The sequence below is a fragment of the Rattus norvegicus genome, chromosome 10 (assembly GCF_021556685.1).
Source record: "Rattus norvegicus strain SHRSP/BbbUtx chromosome 10, alternate assembly SHRSP_T2T, whole genome shotgun sequence".
NCBI lineage: Eukaryota > Metazoa > Chordata > Mammalia > Rodentia > Muridae > Rattus > Rattus norvegicus.
In genome coordinates, this window is record NC_141543.1 from 53,184,061 (window position 1) to 53,211,765 (window position 27,705).

A 27,705-nucleotide genomic window follows, 5' to 3' on the forward strand; every position below is an offset into this window, starting at 1 on the left:
GTGTGCTCACAAATCTTTAGATAGTTCTGTACTTAATGCCAGTGCATCATACAATTCAGAAACAATGCTAAAGCAGGCACAGATCAGTTGGTATGCTCGCCTGGCATACAAGAAGCCTTGGATATGACCCTCAGCACCATATAAAACTGGGCATGACAACATTTGCTTATAATCTCAGCAGTCTGGAGGAAGAGGCTACACAACGAGTTCAAAGTCAGCCTAGGTTGAAAGAAAAGATCTGCTTATGCAAATTTTACATAAAAAATTTTGTCCCAGAGCTGAAGAGCAGTTAAGAGCTGGTACTGCCAACCTAGTACAGTTTCCAGCACGCATGTCAGTGATCCACAACTGCCTGTAATTCTAGCTCCAGAGGATATGAAACCTCTGGCCTCTGCTGGCACCTCTGAGACACTTAATTTAAAAATAAAACCTTAAAAAATGTCCTGGATTTTAAATAAATGAATAAGAAAATGTCTTATAATTGCATATGGTATATGACAAAAGATTTACAATATAAAAAGTCCATATAAGGGGTTGGGGATTTAGCTCAGTGGTAGAGTGCTTGACTAGCAAGAGTAAGGCCCTGGGTTCGGTCTCCAGCTCCAAAAAAAAAGAAAAAAAAAGTCCATATAAAATGTGCAAGGTTGAGGCTCGATGGCAGGTGTCAGGTCTGACTGAGGCAGGGGATGGTGCTGCTGGTGCTTACTGTGTGCGCTGCGGGTGCCGGTGGGCTCTATTTCCACATCGGCGAGACTGAGAAGTGCTGGTTCATCGAGGAAATACCCGACGAGACCATGGTCATTGGCAACTATCGAACTCAGATGTGGGACAAGCAGAAAGAGGTCTTCCTGCCCCCCCCCCCGGGCATGCATGTGGAGGTGAAGGACCCAGACAGCAAGGTTGTACTGTCCCGGCAATACAGCTCCGAGGGCCGTTTCACATTCACTTCCCACACACCCGGTGACCATCAGATTTATCTGCACTCCAACTCCACCAGGATGGCTCTCTTCGCTGGAGGCAAACTGCGTGTACACTTGGACATCCAGGTTGGGGAGCCAACAACTACCCTGAGATGGCTGCTAAGGATAAGTTAACAGAGCTACAGCTTCGAGCTTGCCAGCTGCTTGACCAGGTGGAACAGATCCAGAAGGAGCAGGATTATCAGAGAAGAACGCTTCCGTCTGACCAGTGAGAGCACCAAGCAGAGGGTCCTGTGGTGGTCCATCACCCAGACCATCATCGTCATCCTCACTGGCATCTGGCTCTAAGGCCAAGAAGCTGGTGTAGGGATCTTGCCCTGTAACCTTTCCCTTTCACCTCAATCATTTGATAATTTTCCCAGCCAGCCCCTTGTCCACCTAGATTTTGAGGAGGAAAAATGAAAAACAATGTGTCATTGGTATCGTGGCATTAAGCCATTCAGATCAGCTACCTTTGACCCTGCTTCCCAAGAAGCAGACATTGGTCTAAGCTTTCAAAACCTGCCTTGTGGTTTGGGAGAAGTTGGAATTAACCCAAGATCAAGTCATTTCTTTTGCCTCTGGTGATTCTCCTCTGTTTTCAAAGAGATGACCAAATGCACTTCTGTTTTCTGTGTGTCTGCTTGTTCAGTAAGCAACTGGCATGGCCATGGAGGTGACCCTGCCTCAGTGCTCCTGGGTCAGCCTGAGTTCTCCCAACGGCTTTGTGAATGCAAATGAGGGACAGTTTGGGGTCCTGAAGGATGGAGATGCCTTTCTATATTTTAGAACTATTTTTGGATAAATTATATATTTTCCTTCCTGATTGAATCATTACTGCCTGAAACTAGCCAAAAACACCAGTCCAGGCCTTATCCATTCCACTTATTCACACAGTTTTTTTTTTTTAAAGATTTATTTATTTCATGTATGTGCGTACACTGTCACTGTCTTCAGACACACCAGAAGAAGGCACCGGATCCCATTACAGATGGCTGTGAGCCAAATCCCCAGCCCCTTATTCACACAGTTTTAATAAAGGCTATGCACTGGTTCCTTTGGCAATCTGCGGCCAGAAAGCAGATCCCTGTCAGAAGGTCCTCAGGTTTCACTCAAGCAGTGGTAAATGTTTTGAAGGTTCTTTTTTTTCCTTTCAACTCTGTATATAGACTCAACCAGTCTCAGACCCACCGTGTATGCATACCTATCAGCTGCTGTGATTAAAGAGGCCACCACACCTGACATCAACATTTTCCTCAAGGGAACCAGAGTTCGGTTCTTTATGCAGACTTTTTTCCCCAACGAAATAAAACGTAGTTAACTATGTCTGGGAAAAAAAAGTCCATATAAGTTGTGCTATGGGGGCACAACCTATGAACCCAGCACTCAGAAGTCAGTGGCAGGTGGATCTATGTGAGTTTAAGGCCAGCCTGGCCTACAAAGTGAGTTCCAGGACAGCTAGGACTATACAGAGAAACACTGCCTTAAAAATATCAAAATAGGGGGCTGGGGACTTAGCTCAGTGGTAGAGCGCTTACCTAGGAAGCGCAAGGCCCGGGGGTTCGGTCCCCAGCTCTGAAAAAAAGAACCAAAAAAAAAAAAAAAAAATCAAAATAGGGGTTGGGGATTTAGCTCAGTGGTAGAGCACTTGCCTAGGAAGCGCAAGGCCCTGGGTTCGGTCCCCAGCTCTGAAAAAAAGAACCAAAAAAAAAAAAAAATCAAAATAATGCTAGTAATAGTTAATAATAAATTAAAGTCCATTCATTAAAAAAAAAAAAAAAAAAAAGGAGCTGGAGAGATGATGGCTCAGTCTTTTTTTTTTTTTTTTGGGGTCTTTTTTTTCGGAGCTGGGGACCGAACCCAGGGCCTTGTGCTTCCTAGGCAAGCGCTCTACCACTGAGCTAAATAAATCCCCAGCCCCGATGGCTCAGTGTTAGAGAGCACTGGCCGCTGGCCGAGAGGACCCAGGTTCAGTTCTTAGTACCCACACAATGACTCATAACTGTCTATAACTCCAGTCCTAGGAGCTCCAACACCCTCTTCTGTCCCTTGATACTACAATATATAGTGCACAGACATCCATACAAGCAACACATGGGTTGGGGATTTAGCTCAGTGGTAGAGCGCTTGCTTAGGAAGCGCAAGGCCCTGGGTTCGGTCCCCAGCTCCGGGAAAAAAAGAACCAAAAAAAAAAAAAAAAAAAAAAAAAAACAAGCAACACAGCCACACCTGTAAAACAACAGCAGAGCATTGGGCTGTTCTTTAATCCCAGTATTTTGGAGACAGAGGCAGGCAGGCTCTGAGTTCACAGCCAGCTCACTCTACAGAGTGAATTCCAGGACAGTCAGGGGTACACAGAGAAATCCTGTCTCAAAACACAAAACAAGCAAGCAAACAAAAAATGTACTTTTAAAAAAATAGAAAGTGACATTTTTGTCTTAAAATAGTTAAGTCCATAGAGATCAAAGTAGGGTAGTACTCATGGGTGCTATGTGAGAGCTGTGTGGGGGTCATGTAGGGGCTGTGTAAGGGCTGTGTGAGGGCTGTATGAGGGCTGTGTGGGGCTTGTGTCAGGGTTGTTTGTGGCTGTGTGAGGGCTGTGTGGGGGCTGTGTGGGTGTCATGTGAGGGCTGTGTGGTGTCGTGTAGGGGCTGTGTGAGGGCTGTGTGGGGCTTGTGTCAGGGTTGTTTGTGGCTGTGTGAGGACTGTGTGAGGGCTGTGTGAGGGCTGTGTGGGGCTTGTGTCAGGGTTGTTTGTGGCTGTGTTAGGGCTGTGTGAGAACTATGGGTATGGGAAGGGGCAGCTGGTGTTACTTCAGTTTCAGTATTTAAGATGAGAACAGTCCAGAAGCCAGATAGTGGGGATGATTATACAATGATATGAACATATTTAATACAATAGATTTGCATCTCAAATGTCTAAAAGAAAACAATGTAGCTAGCCAGATGGCTCCATGGTCAAAGGGCTTGACACTGAACTTGATGAACTGATTTGATTTCTGGAACCCACATAGTGGAAGGAAAGACCTTCATCCATTATGGCATGTACTTTAATTTTTTAAAAAACCTATTTTTAATGATGGTTCTTAAAACATGTTAACCTCTCTTGTAGCCCACTGCTCACCAGAGGTAAAGAAAGGATAAGGAAAAGAAAGGATACAGGGGGTGGGGTAGGGAGAGTGGACCTGTTTAGAAAGGTTCTTTGGAGCAACTCCTGTCTGTGCTGTCTGGAAATCGGCAGTTCAGTTCACAGGTCAGTAGTGGCAGCTCGATCCACTAGCAAACACTTCACAGGTACACCAGCAGTCCAGTTCACTAGAGTCAGGATAGTAAACATGCATCAGGAGGTGGCACTACCTAGCAGAGACAGCCAGTCCTCAGCCTTGGCTTTCGTCAGTTGGAGGGACCAGGGAGGAACCCCAGGAGAAGTTCTCAGCTGTGTCTCTCTCTCTCAAAGAAGCAAAGATCAGGGAAGATGGGAGACCCATGAGCGTTGCACAGCTAGCTCTATAAGCAAGCCTAGCCCCGCCTCCAGCACTGTCTGTGGAGTCCTATTTATACCCTCCAAATATCACCAGTCCTGTGGGTCTTGCCTCAGCACGTGTGTCTGTCTCAGCTGACATCACTCAGCCAATCAGCCCGAGCCTGAGAAACTGCAACACACCATCTTAAGTTTATGGTGTGTTTCTCTCTATGAAGTCCTGAAAAATGCAGGCAGCTCAACTACTCAATGTAAGGCAGACTGATAAATGGGTGTTGTTAGCAAAGAATCCCTCATCAGGTGTCCGTTCACGAGTTTGCTTTAGCAGATCATCCTCTCTCCTGTGTCTTCTTCATCTAAATGGTCCTCCACAGTCTGCCTTAGTCCTTCACCTGTGTCCACTTTAGAAAAACACTCCTTCATGTGCTTGTCCCAGCAAAACACCACCCAAACGACTTTCCAAAGAGCCCTTAAGTTTCTACTTCACATACACACAAATAAATGTAATCTTTAAATTTTCCAAAAAGTAAAAAGAAGGGGAAAAAGGAGGCATGAAGTTGGATTCCTATAATCCCAGTAAGAGGCTGCAGCAGGACTGTGAGTTCAGGACTGTGTGCCTGCGTGGACAACATAGTGAAACTACTTCATGAAAATAATATGCTTAAAATGGTAATTTTATGTATACTGTATCTTACAACTGAAAGAAAAAATGTTTATCTTAACAATGTATGTGTTTGTCTATGCACTTATGTATGGGTGCTTGCAGAAGCCAGAAGAGAGTGACAGATCCCCTAGAGCTGGAGTTACCAGAGAGTATGAGCCGCCCCATGTAAGTGTTAAGAATTGCACCGAATCCTAGTTCTCTGTGAGAAAAGCAAGAGCGCCTTACATTCTTGGGCCATGGTGGTGCATAGCTTTAATCTTAGGATTTGAGAGGTAGAGGAAGGTGGATCTCTATGAGTTTGAAGCCAGCCTGGTCTATATATTGACATCTAGGCTAACCAGGGTTATATAGTGAGATGAGAGAGAGATTATAGAATTTTGTTCTATGTTTATTTGGATATTTGATATAAAAATTTCTACCTTTTTAAATTTTGAGACAGTCTAATGTATCCCAGTCTGCCCTTAGACTCACTCACTAGGTAGCCAGAATGACCTTCAATTTCTGGTCATCCTATGTAGCTGAGGATGACCTCAACACGGTTTATATGCTGAGGATTCTTTCGGGCCTACTAGGCAAGCACTCTACCAACTGAGTTACATCAGACCTTCTTAATGATTTGTTTATTTTTTGAGACAGGGCCATACTTTGTAGTGTAGGGTAGCCTAGAACTCACTATGTTGTCTAGGCTGGCCTCAAACTCTTAGCAATCCTTCTGTCCCAGCTCTGCAAGTACTGGGATTAACAGGCGTGAGTGACTGACTACACTTACTTTTAAAATTTCTGACTTGTAGTAAATTCTGTCTCCTAACCATGTTAAACAGATACATAGACCAGTGCACACGGGTGCCCACACAGAGAGGGGACCACCTGATATGGGTGCTGGGAACCAAACTGAAATCCTCTGCAAGAGTAGTGAGGGTTCAATTCTTGAGCCATCTCTCCTGCCCCTTAATATTATATTTTAAATATTACCACAAACCTGAAAAGTTACAGTCAAAGTCTGGGCCAAAGTTAGGCTCAGCCACCTGTCTTCAAAAGGCCAATCAGACAACTAATAAAAAACAAAACAAAACAAAACAAAACAAAACCAGGAGATTTACCCAATGTGGTGCTACTGGTAAGAGGACCAAATAAAGACATACAGTGCCTTCCCCCTCAAGTCTATCTTCAAAGAACCAACGAGGCTTAGATTTAAATTAAGGGGCTGTGCAGGTAAGAAGAGCAGTTGATGCTCTTGCAGAGAACCTGAGTTTGGCTCACAGCACCCACATGAGGCAGTTCATAAAACCTGAACTACAGCTTCAGGGGTAACTATAGTTCCAGGGGTAACTACAGCTTCAGGGGTAACTACAGCTTCAGGGGTGTCTTAGTTACGGTTTTATTGCTGTGAACAGACACCAAGACCAACGCAAGTTTTATAAAAGACAACATTTAATTGGGGCTGGCTTCAGAAGTTCAGTCCATTATCATCAAGGTGGCAGCATCCAGGCAGGCATGGTGCAGGAGGAGCTGAGCTCTACATCTTCACCCGAAGGAAGCCAGGAACAGATTAAGCATCCCCAGGCAGCTAGGAGGAGGGTCTCCAAGCCCACCCCCAAAGTGACACACTTCCTCCAACAAGACCACACCTTCTAATAGTGCCACTCCCCGGACCAAGCATATGCAAACCATCTCATTCCACTCCCTGGCCTCCATAAGCTTGTTTAAACACATGAGTCTAAGGAGCCCATACTTAGACATAGCATAATAAAAAAGTACATTTAGTCCAACTTCCAAAGTTCCCACAGTCTATAGCAGTATCAACAATGTTAAAAGCCTAAAGTTCAAAGTCTCTTCTGAGATCCATCCAATCACTTAACTGTAATCCCCAAAGCAAACTCCATACTCTGCATCTCCATGGCTGATGTAAAAACAGTCTTCAGATCTCCACCTCCTTTTTCATCTTTGTTGACTGCAACAAACGTCTTTCTCCAAAGGGCTGGCTTCACTTCTCCAGCTCTGTCCTCTGGAGCAGTTTAACTTTCCACACTACACTGCTATTGTTGTTCCTGGTGATCATCCCATGGTACTGGCGTCTCCAATACACTGGGGTCTTCCGTTGCATCTAGGCTTCACCAATAGGCTCTCTTCATGGTGCCAAGCCTCAGCTCCTTGCCTTACCCCTTGAGTCCTGGATTGTCAACTACAACTGAGGCTGTACTCTCTTTCACCAATTGCCTTCCATGGCCCCTCACAGTCCCAAGCCTCAACTGTTCTTCTCCACGCCTTCATGTCTTCAAAACCAGTATCACCTGGGTGACTCTTACACATTACCCAATACAGCTGCAGCATGAGGTACAACCTTGACTGTCTCTTGAACACAGCTTTTTTTGTGTTCTCAGAAAACACTTCCCAGAGGATTTCACCTAGTCATGCTGGTCTCTTTCTTAATAACCACTAATTTCTTACCAGCACCAACTGTCCCAGTAGTCTCCTCCTCCTCTTGAGTAGAAAGCCAGAGACACATGGACAAAGCTGTTGAGTTCTGTTGCTTGCAGGAGCTGGAACATTGTCCCCTTGTTCAATTACATTATCACCAGCCGCCTCTTTTCTAACTCCTTCACTGCCTAAGCTTGGCTGTCCTGGATCTTTCTCTGTACATTGACCTTGAATTTAAAGATCTGTATGACTGTCTCCTGGTCATTAAAGGTCTGTACCACCACCCCTGGATTTAAACTTTTCTTCACTTAGAACTTGTTCTGTTCTAGGCTGGTCTTGAACTCAGATCTGCTGGTCTTTGTCTCATGAAATTAAAGGTTTGTACTAAGTTGCCTGGAGCTAACTTAGCAGGGTGGGATCTTGCCCCAATGTCATTACTTCCTTAATTCAATTTAATATCCTTGAACACAGGATTCAGCTTCATTTCACTTCCTGGTGTTCCTTTAATATTTGAACCATATATTTTGTATTTTTCCTTTTTCAACTTTCTTTTTTTTTTTCATTAAAATGATCTTCATAATAGTGAACTTTAGTAACCACACAACAGAATTTATACCAAACAGCTTTGAGACTTCCTTTTTCAAAGCATTTAATCTAAATCTCTTCACCTTAACTTCAGGCACACTCTTTGGACAATGGCAAAAAGCAGCCACATTTTCCCCAAAATACCACAAAAACAGTCTCTAGGCCACATACTGAAATTCTTCACTGAATCATCTTGGGCCAGATCCGAACACTTCAAATTACTCTTCAGTTACAAAGACTTTCACATTTCTACTAAGATAGCCCATTAAACCCCATTTAAAGCATTCCACTGCTTTCCAAATCCAAAGTCCCAAAATCCACATTCTTCCAAACAAAAGCATGTTAGGCCTATCACAGCAATACAGCTTCAGGGGTAACTACACTTCAGGGATAACTACACTTCAGGGATAACTACAGCTTCAGGGGTAACTAACACCCTCTTCCAGCTTCTGCAGACATCTGTACTTACAGGCATGTAACCACACATATACACATAATTACAAATGAGAAAATATTTTAAGGATAAGAGTCATATGCATAACTAAGCAGCTGTGATCAAAGTGTGGTCTTCACAGTCATCACTGTTTGGACTCCAGTTTCTTCTTCAAGATGATCTGACAAGTTGTCAGACCTGGGTGAAATCTCTTCCTAAGAGAGAAATTCCTATAAGGCAAGGACCAGGCTTTTAAGCCTTTTCCTTCTCTTAGCATGAGGTTCCTCAGTAAATTCCAGTTTCTTGGGGTCTACTGTGTGAAGCCCTAATGGAAGGACTCAGAATACCTTCTTTCCTGCAAATACAGGTGGTACACGCCTGGAATGCCAGCACTTAGATCATGAGTGTGAGGGCAGCCTGGGCTACAGATTGAGTTCAAGGCCAGCCTGAACTACATGAGACCCTATTTCAATAAATAAGTCTTTTCCTTTTCTTTCCTTTCCTTTCTTCCTTATTTTTGTTTTTGAGGCAGGATGTATTCTCTATGCATTCCTGGCTCTCATCCAGCCCCCTGTCTCAAACTCAGAGGCCCACTTGCCTCTGCTTCTGCCTCTGACTCCCTAGTTATGGAATAAAGGCATATGTCACTACTGCCCAGCCAACAAACATTTCTCACATGCATTTAGTTTCAGCACTCCGGAGGCAGAGGCTGTGGGGATCTCTGAGGTGGGAGGCCAGCCTGATCTATAGAGTCACACACACACACACACACACACACACACACACACACACACACACACAGTCTATCTGTCTGTCTGTCTGTCTCTGTCTCTGTCTCTGTCTCTGTCTCTCTCTGGTCTTTTTGTGGGTTTTAGGGCCTAAAGATGACACAATCTTTTTTTTTTTTTAGATGAACAAAAATGGAAAACGGTTCTTTTTTAATTGGAGAAACATTGTTGAACACAGTGCTAACTCACTAGATTTCTAATCTCAAATTTTACACTGTCCTTTTTTTTTTTTTTTAATTTGTGTATAGAGGGTTGGAGAAACTGCTCAGCAGTTATGAGCATTAGCTGCTCAATTCCCAAGTACCACATGAGTACTCACACAGTCTGTATAGTTCTAGGGTGTCTGATTCCCTCCTCTGAGCTCTCAGGTACCAGGTACACAGGTAATGTATAGATATACACATACACAAGGAAAACACTCATAGACATACAATACTTTAAAACTGTTTACAGGGCTGGGTTGTTGGCTCAGAGGTTAAGAGCACTGACTGCTCTTCCAGAGGTCCTGAGCTCAAATCCCAGCAACCACATGGCTCACAACCATCTGTAATGGGATCTGATGCCCTCTTCTGGTGTGTCTGAAGACAGCTACAGTGTACAAAAACAAACAAACAAACAAAAAACAAAAAAAAAAACCCTCTGTTTACACCATGCTAGGCATGATGGTTCATATCTTTAATTCCAGCACTCAGAATAGGATCTCTGTGAGCTCATGGTTTACATAGTAGTTCCAGGCCAACCAGGGCTAGTGATACCCAGTCTCGATGAGGTGGGGCTGGGGTACAACACAGCACAAACAACAAAAACTACGCTATGAAAAAAAAAATCTATCTTGTCCACTGCAGGAGGGATCCAGATGCCATTCTTTTGAAACATTACTGTGTTCAAGCCAACAATCTACTTTGAAAAGAAAAGGAAGCAATAACCAGTTCTGGCAATTGCTGGAACTTACCCCAATGAGGTCATCACATCAGTCATAAGATCTGCATTCTAGTTCAAGCTGTGCTTCAAAATGTCTGACTCGGGGACATACTCTGCTTGTTGAAACAAGGTCCAACTCATGCAGCCCAATAAAAATAAAATACTATCCAAAGTAGATATTTTCTAAATTTCAATTCACTTCAAATAAAATTCTACCTGCTTCTTATTCTAAAAAAGCAGACTTTGGGCTGGGGAATCAAATTGGGGCTTTTGGTTCATGCTAGGCAAACCAGATATGTTCCTAAGGTTTCCTTCAGTTCTATGATAAAAGTCGTAAACCTTTTTGAAGTGAAATTTATGTAATTTGCTAACATTTCTAGACTGTACAGTACGGAAGTCGGTAGCCTGTGCAAACGAAGCTGTTTTCAAGGTTATTTTCATGGCCACCCTCGTGACTCCGAATGACAAGGCAATCCGAGCAGCTCTGCTCCTTCCGTGTTTATCTCGACGAGGGAAAAACAACCACACCCAAGACCTCTGAACCTAGTCCTTAGGTTCTAGGATTAACTGGCCCTTTCCCTTCCTTTGCACAATAGGCACCCGGATGGGAGAGGTGGGTGAACCCAGGGTACAGAGTCTAATAGGCATTTCTCCTCTTTCCTTCCTTTGTTTGTGGATTGTCGAGAAGGCAGAGAATCTGCAAGGCCCGCGGGGGCTCTGGGCTGGGTCTCTAGCTAAATCCTCAGCTTCCAGCCCCGCTGTCACCCCACTCCCACCCACATCGGGCCTGTGGGCGGCTAGCAACAAGACAAAGCAACTAAAAACACTGGCTGCGGAAGCATCAGTGTCCACACTGGAGGGCGAGGGCGAAGCTAGCGTCCAGCCAGTGCAAGTAGAGTGGGGTCGCAATTCACCCTGTGACGTAAACCCGCCGGGCGAGGGGTGCGAGAGGACCACAGGGAACTCGGGACATAGGGTTCGGGGACGCGGGAAGAGAAGACGCCCCTCCCCCACCGCAAGCAGGACCCGTCAGTATTTTGCGAAGACCAGAGGCTGCACATGCGCACTCGGTTACTTAGCAACGTCGACGTTAAACTGCCCGAGAGCCTAGCCCAGCAACAATCGAGCGGCCCGCGACCTCCACCAATCAGCGCCGGCCTCATCTTTGTCTCCTCACCAATCAGGGCTGGTGCCGCAAGGAAGTTTCCAGAGCTTTCGAGGGAGGGCCCTTTACCTTGGATTCATCCGCTTGATGGTTTTTTCATTTTTTTTCGTATAAGAGGAGACGGGTCGCCGGGAATCCCGGGCCTCTCATTTAGTAGTGTTCTTTGCTTCGGTTCTGAGGAATCCAGAGCTCAGCTGAAAAGCCTAATTGGTCTGCGGGAGGTGGGGCCCGCGGAACTACTTTCGGTGGCGCAGGAAGACGACGGATACGTAGGAGTGAGCAGTCACGCAACAGACGCTGCATAAATAGGGGCTCGCGCGGCCCCGGCGCTCAGTGACGAGAGGCTTTGTCCGGTTCCGAGGTCTTTCTGTGAGGGTGTTTCGACGCGCTGGGCGGTTTGTTCCTTCATCGCATTCGTTAACAGGTACTTGTCTGCCGCGTTTGAATCCGGGAAGGGTTAGGAAGGGGGCTTACGTGGCGCCAAGAGGAATTATTTTCTTGGGGTGGGGGAGGGGAGAGCGAGGAGACGTGACGCGGCAACGGGCCTTCCGGGAAGAGTGGGCCTTGGTCGCGTGCGCGGAGCGGGGGTGGCCCTGGCGCGCGCGCCAGGGAGCTTAACGGACGCTTAACCGATGGAGAGTCCATCGTGGTTATTTCAGTGGGGGAAGGCAGAAAAGAGGTACTTGTGGCTTTGGCAAGGTTTATACGCGAATCTTTATTATAGGCTTCTGGTTTGGATATTTTTTATTTTCAATTTATCATGCCTATTGTTAGCAAACTTGGACGTCCCGCAGTTGATGAATGCCAGTTTGGTGTTTTGAAATACCTTAGCAGTTTGAAACCATGACAAAACAGATTTTGTGTTGTGACGAAAATGGGAGGAGTTTACAGTAGAGGGTTTTTTTTCTTCTGGGAATCAAAATTTTTAATAGGCCTTTACATTTTTTTTTCTTTTAAATTCAAGGTCAAAATGCAAATCTTCGTGAAGACCCTGACCGGCAAGACCATCACCCTAGAGGTGGAGCCCAGTGACACCATCGAGAACGTGAAGGCCAAGATCCAGGATAAAGAGGGCATCCCCCCTGACCAGCAGAGGCTCATCTTTGCCGGCAAGCAGCTGGAAGATGGCCGCACCCTCTCTGACTACAACATCCAGAAAGAGTCAACCCTGCACCTGGTCCTCCGCCTGAGGGGCGGCATGCAGATCTTCGTGAAGACCCTGACCGGCAAGACCATCACCCTGGAGGTGGAGCCCAGTGACACCATCGAGAACGTGAAGGCCAAGATCCAGGATAAAGAGGGCATCCCCCCTGACCAGCAGAGGCTCATCTTTGCCGGCAAGCAGCTGGAAGATGGCCGCACCCTCTCTGATTACAACATCCAGAAAGAGTCAACCCTGCACCTTGTCCTCCGCCTGAGGGGCGGCATGCAGATCTTCGTGAAGACCCTGACCGGCAAGACCATCACCCTAGAGGTGGAGCCCAGTGACACCATCGAGAACGTGAAGGCCAAGATCCAGGATAAAGAGGGCATCCCCCCTGACCAGCAGAGGCTCATCTTTGCCGGCAAGCAGCTGGAAGATGGCCGCACCCTCTCTGATTACAACATCCAGAAGGAGTCAACCCTGCACCTGGTCCTCCGCCTGAGGGGCGGCATGCAGATCTTCGTGAAGACCCTGACCGGCAAGACCATCACCCTGGAGGTGGAGCCCAGTGACACCATCGAGAACGTGAAGGCCAAGATCCAGGATAAAGAGGGCATCCCCCCTGACCAGCAGAGGCTCATCTTTGCCGGCAAGCAGCTGGAAGATGGCCGCACCCTCTCTGATTACAACATCCAGAAAGAGTCAACCCTGCACCTGGTCCTCCGCCTGAGGGGTGGCTATTAATTCTTCAGTCTGCATTCCCGGCGGGCACTGATGGCATTACTCTGCACTCTAGCCATTTGCCCCAATTTAAGTTTAGAAATTACAAGTTTCAGTAATAGCTGAACCTCTGTTAAAAATGTTAATAAAGGTTTTGTTGCATGGTAAGCATATACGGTGTCACTTGTGAAATTCTGTGGTGACTTGGGTGGTGGGGCTCTTAACTGATTGTTTTGGGCATGATTTAACCTAGGTATTGACAAATTTGGATCACTTACAGCTTACACTTAGGTGAGATGGAAATTTTTAAAGTAAATGGCAAATTGGTAATGGCAATTTGCCACAGAAGGGGTGGGGGCTTGCCATACAACCTTCATACATTAGGAGAAAGCAAAGATATTGGTTGAACTGCATCAACGACTCTGTTAGAGGAAAAAAGCCAAACTAAAGTTTTGGTTGAGTGTTTAAGTACTCTTTAAAATTGTTGGCAGTTTAGGGCCTCTGGATTACACTGAAGTGCATGGCTTGGGTAAGATACTTGCAGGTTTGGATTTCCTAATGCTGGTTGTGTGGTACCTTTGAGTAGGAAGAAGACCCCTACTTGGAGAAGTGGTAAGACAAAAGCCTTTACAGTGAACAGCTGTCATTGGAAGGTTTGCATCCCTCCCCCCCCCCCCCCCCCCCCAGCTGGGTACCGAACCCAGGGCCTTGAGCTTCCTAGGCAAGCGCTCTACCACTGAACTAAATCCCCAACCCCGGTTTGCATCCCCTTAATCCCAAAATTTTTAGCTTTAGCTATCATTTTCAAATGTGACTTAGACTATATTTTAGGGGTTCACCAAAAGCTGGAACCTGGCAAATTCCTTTTTTTTTTTTAAAGATTAATGTATATGAGTCCACTGTAGCTGTCTTCCGGACACACCAGAAGAGGGCATCAGATCCCATTACAGGTGGTTGTGAGCCACCATGTGGTTACTGGGAATTGAACTCAGGACCTCTGAAAGAGCAGTCAGTGCTCTTAACTGCTGAGCCATCTCTCCAGCTCTCTGGCAAATTTCTTAATTGTAGTTAATGTCCTAAGAACTGCAGTTAAAAAAAGCCAGCGAGGCAGCACTGCACTCACTTCCTTGTCTACACTGAATTCCAAGGCTGTATGTATAGTCACTCCCCAAGAGAAATTGATATGAGATTACAATCTCATTGTTAAAATGATAGCTTGCTATGTGAACTCCTTTGTGTATAAGAGTATGCATTTCAGCAGTAAACCAACTTGAGTTTTAAAGGTGCGTGGGAGACTTCTGTTCTCATTTACTGGGTGTAACATGAATTTGGGGATCAATGGTCTTTTTGTTTTTTTAATTTATAAGTACACTACCTGTCTTCCAACACACCAGATCTCATTACAGATGGTTGTGAGCTACCATGTGGTTGCTGGAATTTGAACTTAGGACTTCTGGGAGAGCAGTGAGCCATCTCTGTAGTCCCTGCTTTGAATTTCTAACCCTACCTCTGCCTCCTTGCATAAATTGCCACTGCAAGTGGTTTGATGGATTTTATTTTGTCAAATGAATTATCCTTGGTTAGTGTGCACATTATTGTTCAGGCTAGCCTCAAACTCAAGAGATCCACTTGTTCCTGCTTGCTTAGGATTTTTTGGGGGGGTGGGGTGGGGGGGATGGTCTTTCTATGTAGTCCTAGCTATCCTGGAGTTGCCAAGATGCCCTATGGACTCAGGTTCACCTGCATCTGCTTCCTGAGTGCTGAGATTAAAGATCTGTGTCACCCAGCCACCCACACATATCTCTGAATTTTTTTAAAAACCTTGCAGGCCTCAATGAACTTTGCATACAAAATTGGGATTTGAACACAGAAAGGTATGTTTGCTATTAATGCTTTTATGTTTGTTGAATGAAGTATGAGACACCTATTCTGGTACTCCAGGCAAAGACAGGATCCACCTATGACTGAAGGTCAGGGTAAAGCAAGGCTGTTGACTTCGATTACTCCACACTGAATTAAGAAAAATGCATGTGTATTTTGTGGTCCCAGATTCTCTTGATTTTGGAAGAAATGCCTGTACAGCTTTGTGGGGAAATGTGTCTAGGACCTTTGCTATGAAATCATTGTAGAAAGAGGAGAGTTGATAAGATTTTTTGAAGCTGGCATGGTGGTACATACCTGCAACCCCCAGCACCCTGAAGGCTGAGGCAATCTTGCTCCAGGCTAAGCTGAGCTCTTTTGTAGGACCCACATAGTATATTCTTTTTTTTTTCTTTTTTTCGGAGCTGGGGACCGAACCCAGGGCCTTGCGGTTGCTAGGCAAGTGCTCTACCACTGAGCTAAATCCCCAACCCCCACATAGTGTATTTTAACAAACACATATGAATAAGCATAATTTTAAAAGCCTGGGAACCACGCCTCTTTCACATTCTCTAACTGCTAGAAACAGCATTAGTTCAAACCTTAGACTAGATGCAAAAGAATATATGGGCTCATCTCGGTGTTGCATGTCTTTAATCCCAGCACTGAAGCACATGCAGTTAGATCCGAGTGAGGCTAGCCCAGTAAACTTGGACCAGCCAGAGTTCCATAGTGAGACCTTGTCTCTAAAACACATTCAAACATGGGAGCTGTCATAGTAACATATGTCTTTAATCCCAGTATTTGGGAGGCAAAGGCAGACAAGTGTATCTTTTTGAGTTTGAAGCCAACCTAACCTACAAAGTGAGACCAAGGATAGCCAGAGCTACACAGAGACCTTAGGGGGACGGGCATCAGTTCCCCTCATAGTCATGGTGGTTACTATGGAGAACAATTTGCATGACACATCATCTACTTTAAAATTGTAGAGTTTACAGAACAAGCTGGTACCCTCAGTCATAACCTCATGTTTCCCCTCTAAGGAATTCAATAAAGGGGTTGCTTCTCTCTCACTGCTTCCCCTCCTTCCTCCACTTTGTGTGTGCATGTGTGTTTTGCTGGGGATCAAACATAGGTCGTGTACACAAAACAAGCTCAATACCACTTGAGCTATCCCCAGCCTTTTTTTTTTTTTCTTTTTTTTTTCCCGGGGCTGGGGACCGAACCCAGGACCTTGCGCTTCCTAGGCAAGCACTCTACCACTGAGCCAAACCCCCAACCCCTCTGCCTTTTTAATTATTTGAGGCAAAGTCTCATATAGTCCAGGTTGACCTCAAATGCCCTGTGTAGCAAAGTATGACACCACACCATAACTCGGGACTCCATAGTTGTTTTTATTTTTGAGGAGAAAGAATGGGTTTGGTTTTTGAGATGGGGGCCTTGTTCTGCATCTACCTCCCAACTGCTAGTATTACAGAAGCGTTCTATCACACACGACTCTGGGCTCTTTTTTTTTTTTTTTTTTTTTTGGTTCTTTTTTTTTTTTTTTCGGAGCTGGGGACCGAACCCAGGGCCTTGCGCTTCCTAGGTAAGCGCTCTACCACTGAGCTAAATCCCCAGCCCCTCTGGGCTCTTTTTAAACTTTTTTTTTTTTTTAAGATTTATTTATTTATTATATGTAAGTACACTGTAGCTGTCTTCAGACACACCAGAAGAGGGCATCGGATCTCTTTACAGATGGTTGTGAGCCACCATGTGGTTGCTGGGAATTGAACTCATGACCTCTGGAAGAGCAGTCGGGGGCTCTTAACCACTGAGCCATCTCTCCAGCCCCCTTTTTAAACTTTTTAATTGTTTTGTATGTGTGCATGTGAAGACCTTCCACTTCTACTGGGGATCAAATTCAGGTCTTATGTGAATAAGCCAGCATGCACCACCGTGTACTCTAGCCTGAGGTATCTCCTCAGAAGCTGGCCTGCTCCTTTACAGCTAACAAGTTAGTACAGATTAACTTTTTTTAATTGATTTTTAGATCAGCCTCACTCCTCTCACTCCTGGGCTTTTCTTGGAAGCAGGCAACACAATTTACTGGAACAGTATGCATGACTCCTGTTCCCACAGTAGCCAAGACCTTGAGAAGGGAGAAGGCACATAGCCAGGAAGCTTAGAGAAACCAGGACATGGCTGAATGCGGTAGTACATAACTTTATTCCCCCACACGCAGGAGGCAGAGGCAGGTGTAGCAAATTCAAGGCCTGGCAGAGAAAAAGAAAAGCAAGAGCTTTCAGTAGAGAGAGATTGACTAGTGTATCTTGGTTCTCAACTTGTAGGTTTTGACCACTGGGTTAGAGGGTGTTGAATGACACAGGGGTCACCTAAGACCATTGGAAAACATATTTACATTACAATTCACAACAGTAGCAAAATTACAGTTAATGAAGTACCATAAAAATAATTTTATGATGGGGTTGGGGATTTAGCTCAGTGGTAGAGCGCTTGCCTAGGAAGCGCAAGGCCCTGGGTTCGGTCCCCAGCTCCGAAAAAAAGAACCAAAAAAAATAATAATAATAATTTTATGGTTTGGGGGGTCACCATAACATGAGGAACAGTATCAAAGGGTTGCAGGATTAGGAAGGCTGAGAACTAGTGGGAACTAGGGCTGAAGTAGGTTAGGAAGACTCACTTATAGGGTAACTATAATTGACAATACTTAAATATTTCAAAGTAGCTAGTAAAATAATTAATACTCCCAACACAAAATGGTCACACCTAAAGTGGAAGTTCTGCCAGTTACCTGGCCAGAGCAGCACCTCTGTATGAAAAGGTCACACAGAACCCAAGAAATACGTTAAAATTACTATGTCAATTAAAACCTTAAAGGGAGCCCGGATGTGATGGCCTTGATCCCAGCATTCAGGAGGCAAAGGCAGGCAGATCTCTGAGTTTGAGGCCAATTTGGTCTACAAAGTGAGTTCCACAACAGCCAGGGCTAGAAAGATGATTTTGTTTTCTTTTTTTTTTTGGTTCTTTTTTTCGGAGCTGGGGACCGAACCCAGGGCCTTGCGCTTCCTAGGTAAGCGCTCTACCACTGAGCTAAATCCCCAGCCCCGATTTTGTTTTCAAAGCCAGGCCTGGAGGAGCAGACTTATAATCCTATTTATTTGGGAGGGTGAGGTAGGAGAATTTGAAGTTCAAAGCCTTCCTGAGTTCAAGGCCAGTCTTGAGTACTTTAGTGAGACTATCTCCAAATTAAAAATAAGAGGTGGTACAGGCCGAGGCTTTCACTCATTTGGTAGAGTGCTGACATGCACAAAGCACTGGATTCAGCTTCAAGTTCTGAATAAACTGTGTACAGTTCTACTTGCCTACAACCTTACCAATTTGGAGGGAGAGGCAGGGTTAGAAGTTTGAAGTCAAGCTGGGCATAGTAGTGAACACTTTAGTTCCAAGAGCTATATAGGTAGAAGTAGTTAGATCACTGAGTTTGAGGCCAGCTTGCAGAGTGAGTTCCAGGACAGCCATAACTACATAGAGAGACCCCATCTCAAAAAAAAAAAAAAAAAAAAAAAAAAAAAAGAGCAGAGTTTATGGCCAACCCAAGATACTTGAGACTGTCTCAACAAAAAACAAACAAAAAACCCCAACAAAACAAAACCAAGAACAACAAAAAACAAACAAAAGCTCACTTGGTTTAGCTAGTAAAAACAGCTCTAAAAGCCCTGGCTATATAATCCTGAGAAGCTGAATTCAAGCCTGGAATCCATGATTGAAGGAAAGACGAGTTCTGAAGTTGTTCTCTAACCTTTCCTTGTACATGCGGCAAGCATATGCAAGCTTGTGTGTGCACTCTTACACTCTCATGTCCACGTGTGTCACACACAGAGACGATAATAGTGGTTGTAAAGCTTTTTCTATTTATATGTGTGTGTGTATGCCTGCATGAGTTTATGTGCTGTCTGTCTCTGTGTGTGTGTGTGTGTGTGTGTGTGTGTGTGTGTGTGTGTGTGTGTGTGTTCCCTCAGAGGGCATCAGATACACCTGGAACTGGAGTTGCAGCTCTGAGTCACCTGAGGTAGGTGCTAGAAATGGAACCCAGGTCTTCTATAAGAGCAGTAAGAGTTCTTAACTTCTGAGTCAACTCTTCAGCCCTGGAGAGAGGGAGAGGGAGAAGGGGAGGGGAAGGGGACGAGGACGAAGGAGAGGGGTAGGGGGAGAGAGAGTATCTGAGGAGCATGCCTGAAGAGTCTGAGGAGGTCAGAACAGAGGCACATCTCACCTGCTTTGCCTCTCTGGGCCTTGGCTCCTGCCATGTAGTTGGTGCCCGACTGTTTTTTCTTACTGCTACAAAACCACAAGGCCTCAGGGTGAGACTATTTTTTAGTTTCCAGTAATGTGCTGAATTCCTCTAAGCCAATTTTACTGAAAGATGGATTTCATGCACCCAAGATAATTCTGTTTCTCTGTAAACTGTCCTCTCTACTTTCATTTAGAGGAGCACAAAGAAGCCCCAAACTCTGTTTACTGGGTTGAAGTGAGTGGTTCCTGATACAGGTCTTCTAATATGGAAATATATAATAAAACAAGACGGTTGGGGATTTAGCTCAGTGGTAGAGCGCTTACCTAGGAAGCGCAAGGCCCTGGGTTCGGGAAAAAAAGAACCAAAAAAACAAAACAAAACAAAAAAAAAAAAAAACCAAGACCCTGAGCCTACAGATGTACAATAAAGCAGGACACTGCAGATGAGTGCAGTGTCTCAGGAGACCCCACAGCACGCAGGGAGGCTAACGGCCCGATGTGGGGCGCTCACTTCCCACTGGAAATTGGATACCAAATACTTGCTGAGTAGATGAACACGTTATGCTGAGTCTTGCTCCGTGGCTCACATTTGTAAAAATAAAATTGGTCTTTCTTACCACCGGCTTCTCAGGAAATGTGCTTAGTTACAGAGTAGAGACGTACCAGACACATTAGCACAAGGAGTACAGACCCTGGGTCGGGTCCAGCCTTCTGAAGGAAGATCCTGCATTGACTTAGGAAGGTAACATGGAGTGGTGGGGTTCTGCCCCATGACTCTGGAACAGAATACCAGCTTCTATCCTCCACATATTCAGTGACTGGGATCTGCTCCGGCACATTTGGCTTGGAACCAGGGCTGCCCTGCAGTCCTGGGATTGGGTTATGTAGAGAAAACACAGGCATCACCTGTCTTTCAGCGCTTGCTGACATTACCTCCCGCTCCAAATAATCAGGGGCCCTATTACTTTTTAGGGGTGAGTCCTAATGTTCTTGCTCTCTGGAAAGCAAAATGTGAAAATCTGATTTGGGGGAAGTGTTTTTCAGGCCCCTCCCTCTCTACCTCACCCCCCACCCCTAGTTTTGAGGAAACAGAAACTTGTCTGACTGAACACAGCCCCCTGCCGGAAATGAATTTCCAACTAGCAAGGGTTATCAAGAGCATTGTCACTTTCTAAAGAAAAAAATTATAACTATATATTTTCCGAATAAGAATTATATGTGTGCAGGGGTTGGCTGGAGAAATGACTCAGCAGTTCAGAGAACTTTCTGCTCTGCCAGAGGACCCCAGTATTGGTCCTAAAACTAACCTTCTGGCCTTCTAGAGATTCACAATGGCCTGTAACTTCTGCTCCAGAGACTCCGACATCCTCCTTTGGCCTCTGTAGGTGTACTCGCTTACAAATGCACACGCGTGTGAGGGCACACATACACACAAATTACACACATGTATACACAAATTACACACACATGCACACAAATTACACACACACACACACACACAAACACACACACTTCTGGTTGCACTGGAACTCACGCTGTAGACCAGGGTGGCCTCAAACTCCCAGAGATCCACCTGCCTCTGCCTCCTGAGTGATTAAAGGGTTAAAGGCATGCACCACCACAGCCAATTTGAAAGTAAAAACCTTTTCTAGATGAAAAAACATGATAGAAGCAGAGGTGAGGCAGGCAAGCATGGGGGATAGTTTAGTTACCTGGGACTTCACTCGGCTTTGGATATGTACATATCCTATCCGTATTCTTTTTTTTTTTTTTTCTTTTTTTTCCGGAACTGGGGACCGAACCCAGGGCCTTGCGCTTGCTAGGCAAGCGCTCTACCACTGAGCTAAATCCGCAACCCCCAAAATTAACTTTTAAAAAGACATATTTGCGGGGTTGGGGATTTGGCTTAGTGGTAGAGTGCTTGCCTAGCAAGCGCAAGGCCCTGGGTTCGGTCCCCAGCTCCAAAAAAAAAAAAAAAAAAAAAAAAAAAAAGAGAGAGAGAGAGACATATTTGCATGCCAAGTCATAAAAAAGAATCCAAGAGCAGATGCTATTACTTGCTTAGCGCACAGGGACTCTAAATGATTGGTTTTTTTTTTTTTTTTTTTTTTTTCTGAGTTAACCCCCTCCCTACCCAGATGGCCCTGGAGGAATACAAGGTAAATTACCAGCAGACTCGAACACACATTGTTGCAAGTGCTTGATCCCAAAATGAGGGAAGTGTGCAAGGAATGACAACAACAAAGTTACAGACATCACAGGCCTCACAAGGGTGACAGAAAAAGAACGACTTCAAAAGTAACAGGGTCACCAGATGGCGCAGTGGATAAAGGTGCTTTTGATCCCAGGTACCTGCATGAGGGCCGAAGAGAACTGACTCCACAAAGTTATCCTCTGACCTCCACACACATGCCCCTGCCCCATCATTTGTGTGTGTTCATGCACATACACCCAAAAATGGTGGTGGTGATGATGGCGATGATAAATCAAACAAAAGAAAAAAGAAAGTTTTGTTTGTTTTTCAAGACAGAGCTTTTTCTGTGTAGCCTTGGCTGTCCTGGATCTCACTCTGTAGACCAGGCAAGAAAATAAATTTTAAGGTGTGATCAATTACCTTATTGGGGGGAATACGGAGCATCAGAATAATTGACTCCCTTGGTTCCCCACCTCCTTCCCCATAAAATCCACTGGCTGAGTTACTGTCTCAAAAACAAAACAAACAAAAACAAAAGGAGGAATGAAGAAGACGCTGGACAAGAAGTTTAGCAGTTAAGAGTCCAATCCAGCACAAGGCCTTGGGTTCGGTCCCCAGCTCCGAAAAAAAGAACCAAAAAAAAAAAAAAAAAAAGAGTCCAATCCACTCCTGTAGAGAATGAAGGTTCAGCTTCCAGCACATTGGTCCCCAGCACCCAGATCAACCATAAAAGGTAAGGTGCTATTAGGATGGCGAGGGAGTCGCCAGACTGCCAGACCCTAGGGTTGGAAATGCTCCTGCTTACTCGATTGAATTAGATGTGGTAGGCTTGACTGGGCACTGTAGTATCAGAGCCACTGGCAGCACTGAAAACCCAAGGGCAAGGTGAATGTAGCTATTATGGTAATGGGTAGTACAGGCAAAGCAGGGTTTATAATGGTCTAACCAGTGGCTAACCAATCATGGTGTTCTTAGGAATAAAATAAATAAGAAGCTTACTAAGGATTTTTGTTGGTGGTGATGGCTGATTTTTTTTTCGGAGCTGGGGACTGAACCCAGGGCCTTGTGCTTGCTAGGCAAGCACTCTACCACTGAGCTAAATCCCCAACCCCGATTTTTTTTTTTTAAGGCAGAGGCTGTCCTGAAACTAACTATACAGACCAGGCTGGTCTCAAACTCTGCCGCTGCCTCTGCCCCTGCCCCTGCCCCTGCCCCTGCCTCTGCCTCTGCCTCTGCCCCTGCCTCTGACGAGGGTGGCACCTTCTGTCTGTAGCCCAGATAAAAGGACATGGAAGAAAGAAACTGGTTTTGGTTTTGTTGTTGTTTGTTTGTTTTGTTTGTTTGTTTGTTTGTTTTGTTGCCTGCTGGCACTCACTCTGGATGACAAGTTCATCTACTCTTAGGTGAGGCATTCCTTTGCCAATATTAGAACCAGTTTATTTAGGATGCGTACACAGACTGAAAACCAGCCACTTTTCCGTCATTCTTCAGGCTCCGGCACTATCAGACTGGGACTCCTGAGACATCCAGCCTTAAGAAATGAGTCACTAGGGCTGGGGATTTAGCCCAGTGGTAGAGCGCTTGCCTAGCAAACGCAAGGCCCTGGGTTCGGTCCCCAGCTCCGAAAAATAGAAAAAAAGATACCATCTTCCTACGTACCCCTGATTGTCCTCCGACCTGCACACGGGTGCCATAGTGCACATGCCCATGCTCTTTTTTTTTTCTTTCTTTCTTTTTCTTTTTTCCAGAGCTGGGGACCGAACCCAGGGCCTTGCGCTTGCTAGGCAAGCGCTCTACCACTGAGCTAAATCCCCAACCCCCCATGCTCTTATAGACATCAGTTACACACATTCACAGTGTCATGTAAAAAAAAAAAAAAGAAAAAAAAAGAAAGAAATGAGTCACTAGTCGGCAGCGGTCTCTGAGCAGATCGGACTCTCCTTGTTCACCCAGCTCGCTCAGCTCCTTCCAGCAACCATGTCTGACAAACCCGATATGGTTGAGATCGAGAAATTCAATAAGTCGAAGTTGAAGAAGACAGAAACGCAAGAGAAAAATCCTTTGCCTTCAAAAGAAACCATTGGACAAGAGAAGCAAGCTGGCGAATCGTAATGAGGCAAGCGCTGCCGATATGCACTGTACATTCCGTGAGCCTTCTTATGTTACTGCTTTTAGCTGTTTAACTTCGTAAGATGCAAAGAGGTGGGATCAAGTTTAAATGACTGTGCTGCCCCTTTCACATCAAAGAAGCAGAACTACTGACCAGGAAGGGCCCCCCCCCTACCCCGCCTCTCCCGCCCACCTGCTGGTCTGGCTGGCAGAGAGGGAAAAGAACTTGCATGTTGGTGAAGGAAAAAGCTGGGTGGGAGACGGTAGAATAGAGAGTAAAACAAAGACGGCCCAAGATGTCCTGCAGGATATAAAAAACAGTTCAATCAGAGTGCGGGTTTTTTGTTTTTTGTTGTTTTGGTTTTTTTTTTTTTTTTTTTTGGTTGTTGCTGTTCAAACGATTTTAATTATTGGAATGCACAATTTTTAATATGCAAATAAAGTTTTTTAGATTTATTTATTTATTTATTTATAAGTACACTATAACTGTCTTCAGACACACCAGAAGAGGGCATCAGATCTCATTACAGATGGTTGTGAGTTACCATGTGGGTGTTGGGATTTGAACTCAGCCTCTGGAAGAGCAGTCAGTGCTCTTAACCACTGAGCCATCATCTCTCCACCCCTCAAATAAAGTTTTAAAACCTGAAAGAAAAAAAAAAGAAAAGAAATGAATCACTACAGAATTCTTGGCCTCAGCAGTGTATGGCAGCCTTTGTTGGGCTATCTAGACAACACCATGTAAGCCAAGCTAATAGATCCCATTTTAATATGTATATATTCTCTCTACCGGCTCCATTTCTTTAGAGGACTCTGATTAATAGAGAAACGAGGAGTGAGGGTCTAGGTCTTTGGCAGCGTTTTGTTTTTCAATAGTCTCACTAAACTACCCAGGCTGGCATTGAAATTACTCTGTAGCCCAGGTAAGTCTTGAGTTTTCTGTCTTCTTACCTCCCGTTTGGAGTAGCTGAGATGATGTATGTCCCACCATATCTGGTTTTACGGCTCTGATGGGGATTGAATCAGGGTTTCATGACTGCCAGGCAAAACCATTACCAACTGAGCTGCCCCGCCCTCATTATTTTGAGAGCGTCAGCAAGCCAACTCTCCTCCATTCCTGGCCTCTGCTGACTTTATGCTTCATTTTAAAATCATCAAATGAATTTTGACTTGGAATTCGAACTTCCAACAATTTCTGAAATGGCTTTAAAATGTCTTTTTATCATTGTGTGCTCTATTTTTATGGGAAGCCATGTTCTTAGCTTTGACAAATCATATAATATCAAAATATCGATCAGCTCTGAATAAAGTTGAAAATGCCTCACGTCCTGCAGCATCAAAAACCCAGCTAAGATTTAGTTCTTTTTGCAGAAATAAGCAAGCACTTCCACCTTGATATGTGATTAACTGTCAGCTCTAATAAGTAGTCTACGACTCGGGTACGGTGGCTCAGGCCTTTAGTCCCAGCACCTGGAAAGCAGAGGCAGGCAGATCTCTGTGAGTTTGAAGCCAGCCTCGTCTACAAAGTCCAGTAGAGCCAGGGCTGCTTACACTAAGAAACCCTGTCTCGGGGCTGGGGATTTAGCTCAGTGGTAGAGCGCTTACCTAGGAAGCGCAAGGCCCTGGGTTCGGTCCCCAGCTCCGAAAAAAAGAACCAAAAAAAAAAAAAAAAAAAAAAAACCCTGTCTCGAAAAACCAAATATAAATTAATTAATAAATTAATTAATTAATTTAAAGTGGTATACAATTGAATAGATGAACTGTTTAAAAATTCTTTGATTTACACTAGCAAGGGTTTTATTTATATATTAATTTCATATATCTAAATATCTAGGGCCACATAAAAGTTTCTCAGGCAGCCAGGTGTGGTGATACACCTATTGGATCTTAGCCCTCAGGAAACAGAGTCAGGAGACTGTGAGTTCGAGAGGCCAGCTTGGTCTACATAGAAAACTCCAGGACAGGGTTGGGGATTTAGCTCAGTGGTAGAGCACTTGCCTAGCAAGCGCAAGGCCCTGGGTTCGGTCCCCAGCTCTGAAAAAAAGAAAAAAAAGAAAAAAGAAAAAAAGAAAACTCCAGGACAACTAGAACTACATAGAGAGAGACCTTGCTTGGGGGAAAAAAATTCCCTCTCAGGCAAAACCGGATTGCAAATCGAAAGTTCCAGCAGCTCTCACCTAGTCCGCAGAAACTGATCAGACCACTGGGTTCAGCTCTAGCTGCCACTTACAAACAGGTTTTTGTTGCCTCCCATCTAATGAGCTAACAACAGGATCTACTTCCCTGCGTGTGTCCCTCTAATGTGCAAGGTACTCCCAGGACCTTGTTCCCAAGAAACTCCTGAGCTCTGTAAAACCAGAGGGAGATGCTACACGGTCCCCTCCACTCAGCTCCCACCAGCTCCCTCACGCTGAGGTCCTGCCCTAAGACTTGTTGGGGAGGTGGGAGTGGAACAGGAGGGAGGTCCGAAGGCAGACCTTTCTAACAAAGACCTTGACTTCTTAGAGCAGAGATCCAAGTGTGGGCCGGGAAGGATGGCGTAGGAAAGGGGCAGGATGCTGGAGGGTAGCGGAAGGTCTAGGCTGGAATGGGTGGGAAGGGTTTGGCAGGAAAATCGGGAGGGGGGTGTGTGTGCTGAGGCAGAGTGAAGGGCTAGGGGAGTGCGGGAGAAGATGGGAGAGTGGGAGTGGGCAGAGGAAGGGATGTGGAGGAGGGATGGGGAGGGTACGGAGTGGGAGGGACCTGGGAAAATGGGTGCAGGGTGAGGAAGTGGGCTGCAAGTGTATTTTGAGTGGCTAGGTGCAGTAAGGTGGGGCTGTCGACCTGCCTTTGGCTTTCCCAGGTCCGTCCTTGGCTTAGCCGTTTCCTGGGTTGTAGTCATCTTTCTGACTCAGTCGGATGCATCTTTGGCTCCGATTGAGCTGCCTGAGCCTGTCCTTTACCATTCTGCCCCGAATCATTCTTTTACCTGTGGGAGTCTCTCTGTTCCCTCTTTGCCACTAATCAGATTCCTGCCTGGTTTGATCTGTTGCTGTCACCCAGACCAGGAAACAAATGACTTCCTGTCTTGACCTTCTCATGCTAAAACCAGATGTCCATTTCTGGGCAGTGACTAGGATAAAAATTCCCATGAGAGGTCAGGGCTTGTATCTGGGCTCTCAAAGTTAGCCTGGGGCCTGCCTGTGGCTATTCTGGGTCCTGAGAGAGAGAGAGAGAGAGAGAGAGAGAGAGAGAGAGAGAGAGAGAGAGAGAGAGAGGCACACATCCAGGCCTCTCTGTGTAGAGGTTCCCTAGGGAGAGGCAGGAAGGAGCAGTCCACTTTCTGTGAGAGTATGGATTCTCCCAGGCCCTGCATTTCATCCTTAGTCGGGTAGACTTTGCTCTCTTTCTCCACAAGGGATCTTTGGTCTTGAAGACAGACCCTTTAAGTGTGTCCTTTCTGTGAATCAGTTGTTTTAAACCTCTCCTTCCACCCGTACTCTTACCACCCTCGCTCCCAGAAGCCTGTTCAGTGTTGTTTAAGGAAGTTGGTTTCTTTCCTTTTTATTTTTTTGTCAGTATTAGACACTCAGCTTCAGCAAGCTCCATCTGGTCTGTAGACATGGCCTCGTCTCTGGCTCTAAGCAAGTTTGGGGATTGGTGCAAAGAAAATTAAAGTCAGTAAGTCCAGGTCCTGGCTTGTTACCCCTCCTCCTTAGGACTCTCAGAGGCCCCACTTTTCCTTCTTCTAAGGCCCAGTGACATCCTCCCTCCCACATAAATCCAATGACAGTGATTTCAAACAGATTAGGAAACACTGCTATAAAGAAGTTGCCTTTTGTCTCTGACCTTGCTTCCCTCTCCAGAAGATACGTATACTACACTTTTTGTTGTTGTTGTTGTTGTTTTATTTTTATTTTTATTTTTTGTTCTTTTTTTCGGAGCTGGGGACCGAACCCAGGACCTTGCGCTTCCTAGGTAAGCGCTCTA

The 27,705-nt window shown here is 45.3% G+C and overlaps 3 protein-coding genes and 1 pseudogene across 4 annotated transcripts in view; 3 read left to right on the forward strand and 1 right to left on the reverse strand.

Annotated features, from left to right (window-relative positions):
* Cenpv (centromere protein V) overlaps positions 1-11,249 on the reverse strand; it is a 32,470-nt gene extending 21,221 nt beyond the window's left edge. The window contains exon 1 of the mRNA XM_087573799.1: positions 10,280-11,249. Within this exon, the coding sequence (XP_087429925.1) occupies positions 10,280-10,305 (26 nt within the window). The 5' untranslated portion in view covers positions 10,306-11,249. The remainder of the gene's footprint in view (positions 1-10,279) is intronic.
* Positions 666-1,268, forward strand: Tmed4-ps1 (transmembrane p24 trafficking protein 4, pseudogene 1; annotated as a pseudogene).
* Positions 11,250-11,744: 495 nt separating the features above from the next.
* Positions 11,745-13,450, forward strand: Ubb (ubiquitin B). Of its 2 annotated transcripts, none has more exon segments than NM_138895.3 (2): positions 11,745-11,837; positions 12,378-13,450. In NM_138895.3, a coding segment is annotated over 1 exon segment (918 nt). In that variant the 5' UTR covers positions 11,745-11,837; positions 12,378-12,383; the 3' UTR covers positions 13,302-13,450.
* A 10,120-nt stretch (positions 13,451-23,570) lies between these two features.
* Positions 23,571-23,776, forward strand: LOC120095326 (thymosin beta-4-like). The gene has a single exon (XM_087574976.1). The coding sequence runs from the start codon at positions 23,605-23,607 to the stop codon at positions 23,737-23,739; it is 135 nt and encodes a 44-aa protein (XP_087431102.1). The 5' UTR covers positions 23,571-23,604; the 3' UTR covers positions 23,740-23,776.
* The last annotated feature ends 3,929 nt before the right edge of the window (positions 23,777-27,705 follow it).